This window comes from Crocuta crocuta, unplaced genomic scaffold (genome assembly GCF_008692635.1).
Source record: "Crocuta crocuta isolate KB4526 unplaced genomic scaffold, BGI_CrCroc_1.0 scaffold77, whole genome shotgun sequence".
In the NCBI taxonomy this organism is placed as follows: Eukaryota; Metazoa; Chordata; class Mammalia; order Carnivora; family Hyaenidae; genus Crocuta; species Crocuta crocuta.
This window is the reverse complement of record NW_027532172.1, coordinates 2,694,014-2,698,032: the sequence shown is the minus strand read 5'-3', so window position 1 is coordinate 2,698,032 and position 4,019 is coordinate 2,694,014. Positions and strand designations below refer to the sequence as shown.

Here is a 4,019-nt window from a genome sequence, read left to right as displayed (position 1 = left end):
TGGGGGGGGGGGGGGGTGTGGGGGAGTGAGGCTGGACTCCTGCTTGGCTTCAACACGGTCACAAGGCAGCAGCAAGAGGCATAGGGCTGTCAGCTCAGGGTGACGGCTTCCTTGTCTTGGAGACTCAGTTTCCTCATCTGGAAATTGGAATTCAGTGCTGTCCTCTTAAACAGTGTGGGCAGGGGTGTGGAGGAGCAGAGGCTGCGGCCCCTGCCCTGTGCCAAGCACTTACTTTGGCTGTGCCCTCCCCCTGGAACGTCTCCCTGATCCACTTCCCTCTGGGAGCCTCTCTCAGTCCTGGCTCTGGGGGGGGGCTTCAAGAGGATGCCCACCCACCCCTGCCCCACCCCAGGGGAGGGAGGCCAGCTGCCCGCCCCAAACCCAGCTGCCCCAGGCCTGGCAGCAGCCACAGCCCCAACACTTTCTCAATGAAAGGTATTTGGCCATAGAGCCTGACACCTCATCACCCTCAGCATGGAAGCCAGCTTTACCCGCTGGCTGCGGGGGGAAGGCCCCCCTGGCTCTTGCTGTTCCCCAGGACCCCACTGGGCAGCCCCGAGCCCTGGTTACCTTGGGCAAGACCTCCCCCTCAGAGCCTCCCTGTCAGCTAGCGGTGTAGACTAGATGCCGTATGTTCTGGATAAACGCGCATGCTCCCAAGGCATCTCCACTCCTGCGCATTGTAGCCTATCCGGGGAGAGCCTGGGGCGCCGGCACCCAGGGCCTCCCAAACCTGGACCCCAGCAGAGCTCTGAGGCCCACCCATTGAGACTGGGGCCGAGGCCCTTGGGTCTGTCCGATTCTCCCTGACCCTCGAGGCCCCCTAGGCTCCCCGCTGGGCAAGGGAAGAGGTTCCCACGAAGGGAATGGCCTGAGCAAAGGCATGAGAGCTGGCGGGGTTGAGAGTCATCAGACTGAGGGTCCTCCAGTTGGGTAAGAGCCAGCGGCCCAGTGGCGGCCCAGCAGCTGTGTCGGGGCCTGTGCGTGACCTTACCTCCCTGCCAAGGCCAGACCTTCTCCACGTTGGCACAGAGCTGACGCCTCCAAATGCTGGACAGGCACATGGTGGTGTGGACGGGAGGGGTGGAGACAGCAGTGGGTGGGCAGACAGGCAGGGGATAGAAAGGTAAGTGGGTGGGGGGATGGGGGTGTGTGCAGAGCGCCCTGGGTTAAGGGAACACCCCGCACCCCCACTCTCCGCTGTCACCCCATCCCTGAGGTGATGGACACAATGCCTCCCATCCCAGGTCCCCAGCAATGCCACTTTGATGCCTTCCTGGGGCCAAGGGGGTCCCAAGCATGTGCTGGAGGGGGCTGTTGGCCCATCCAGGGAGTCGCTCCAGGGCCCAGGCAGCCCTTCGCCTCTCCTTTCGGGGGCTCACTTTCCTCTGTCTGGAAAGTGGGGGTGTGGCCAGGAGGAGCCACGCACTCAGAGTGCCAGCAAGCGATGTTCTGCTGCCTCCAGACTGAGTCCTGGTGAGGTAGACAGCCCAGGGCCACGGCCTTGGGCAGCCGGGTCACCATGTGGCCAAGGCGTGGCCGGGCCTCCGCTGGGTGGGGCCTAAGGTGGGGCAGCGTGACCCTGGCTGAGGAAGTCCAGAGCAGGCTCGATTCCTGCGGCCTGGGGCATGTGCCCCGGCCAGGGCCCCTCCCTGCCCGCCGCGGCCCTCGGGCACCCGGCCAGGCTCAGAGGAGGCCGGGGCAGCAGCCGCTACTGTGTTCAGCGCTCAGGGCCGCAGAGGCTCGGGCTGCCCACGAGTCGGGTCTCCTCACACGTGTCACAGACACACTTCTGTGTGCTTCCACCAGGCCCCACACACCAGCCCGAGGCACACCAGGCCCCTCTTGGAGGCCTCTGAGCCACCTGCACGCCCATGTCCGTGTTTGCTCCAGGCCTCTTTCCGCCTGCCAAGGTCTGGGTCCAGCAGCCCCAGCTTCCATTTTCAGTCCCCAAGACTGACACCATGAGTTGGAAATGAAGCATCTTTAATTGATTCCCTGCCCCAACGCCCCTGGGGGGTCTCCAAGCACCAAACATGTGAGAACTGTGCCCCTCAACCCCAGAACCAAGAAGCCCTTGCCTGTGACTTTCCCCTGGGCCTGGACCCCCTCTCTAACCCCCATGACCAGCCCCTGGGCTTTGTTTCAATAAATAACCCCTAGAACAAAGCTTGGGGCAGGGGACCCAATAAAGCACCCAGCTCAGCGACATGCAGAGGGGGCTTCAGGCAGAAGGCCGGCAATCTCAAGGGGCAGAATATCTGAAATCAGGGTCAAAACACACATAGAATCAGAGCCAGTGCGCGAGCTGGGAACCATTCCCCCCAGACCTCAGTCAGCAGCCCAGTGGTCTCCCAGGATGCTTGCTCGTGCCCATTTTGCCTCACACAGCAACAGTCCCCTGCCTGGCATCTCCACAACCTGACGCTCCTAGTTCCCGTCTTGACTCTGAACTCTGGGCAGGGGAAGGGAGAGGGGGGCCCAGAAACCTAGGCAGGGGGAGCATCTGGGGAAGAGGGCTGAGACGTCCCAGGTACAGAGGAGTCCAGAGCAAGGCAGAGGAGAGAGGCTGTGAGCCCAGGTCACTGCTGGGCCCTGCCCCTGCGGGTACGGAGGGGACCTGTGGCTTGAGCCTGTGCCCGGGCCACCTCACCCATCTCCCTGCGGATGTCACCAAGCGCTGTTGCTGGAGACTCCAGCAGCCTCTGGAAGAGGCTGGGCCGGCCAGCTGGTGGCTCCCGACATTGGAAGGTGACAGCTGTGCCTGCATCGGCCTTCATCTCCCGGGAGAAGCCGTCAGAGGAGCCATCAAAGCAGCGGCCGATGGCAATCTCCTTGGCCAGCCTCGGGCTCTGGTCGGTGACCGTGTAGACACCGTAGTTGTGACCCAGAGGGTCCAGTGGGGCCAGCATGCTGAAGGCAGCAGGGTCGTCAGCTGGGGCAGCTGGGGGGTGCCGGATTAAGTAATCCCGCAGGAGCCCGTTGACCGCCACCCGGCGGCAGCTGCCCTGGGGCATGATGGTCACCAGCGTCCTGTCCACCTGACGCTGGTCAAATAGCATCCCGCTGCACTTGAACTCCACACAAGCGGCCGACGTGCCGGGGCGCTCGGGGTCTCGAACGCTCCGGGCATCCCGGAGCCCGTAGAGCTGGCCCTGGGTGCGCGGGTGGCTGCCCCCAGCGTTGTGGGAGCGGACCATGTGCTCCTGGGGGCCCTGGATCTTCACTTTGAGGAAGCAGGCCCGGAACTCCTGGGGGTTGGGCCACCAGGCCAGGAGGTCTCCAGTCCAGGAGGCCGGCGCGCCCTCGCGGAACGGGACCACGTTGTACTCGTATTTGTCCGCCTCCACGCGCGCGAAGCGGAAGTGGCTGGCGGTCACCGGGGCCTCCTGGCATTCTCGCAGGCTGCGCCACGGGTACACCGGCCCGTTGGCCTCGGCGGGGTCGCCGGGCCTGGGTTTAGCAAGGTTGATGCGGAAGCCGTTGCGCTTGAGGGCGGGGTCCTCGTGGTCGGTGCGGCGGTAACCCAGCTTGTCCAGGTAGGGCTGCGCCACGCCCACCGTGGCCGCGTCTGGGCGGGGCCGGGAGGGGGCGGGCTCCAGCTCCTCCCCGCCCAGTGTGGCCGTGACCAGGGCCGTGTAGGCGTCCGGTCGGTCCGTGTCGCAGAAGGCGGGGAGGCAGGCGCCATTGGGGCCGGTGACGGCGCTGTCGAAGCGGCCCCAGGCACGGGGGTTGGCGGAGAAGCCGGGGGCCGGCTCCAGGTTGACCAGCGTGACCACCACACCCTCCACCTGCTCGCTGGGGGTGAACTTGTCGTTGGCGTAGGCGCGCACCTTCACGAAGCAGCGTCGGCGCTCGGGCACGTCCAGGTTGAACAGACGCCGCTCGCGGACCTCCACGTTGCCCACCAGGAAGACCCGCTCCTCCCTGCGCACCCGAGGGGCTGCGGACCCCTCTCGCTGGAAGCCGCTCTCCTCCTCCCACAAGCCTGTGTCAGGGTTCAGAGACCACAGCTTGAG

The 4,019-nt window shown here is 65.2% G+C and overlaps 1 protein-coding gene across 1 annotated transcript in view; it reads right to left on the bottom strand.

Annotated features, from left to right (window-relative positions):
* Nucleotides 1-1,969: 1,969 nt before the first annotated feature.
* The window catches only part of CILP2 (cartilage intermediate layer protein 2), an 8,588-nt gene continuing 6,538 nt past the window's right edge, over nucleotides 1,970-4,019 (bottom strand). Inside the window, 1 exon segment of the mRNA XM_077777096.1 lies at nucleotides 1,970-4,019. This exon segment is cut by the window's right edge and continues 23 nt beyond it. Coding sequence (XP_077633222.1) covers nucleotides 2,583-4,019 — 1,437 coding nt within the window. The 3' untranslated portion in view covers nucleotides 1,970-2,582.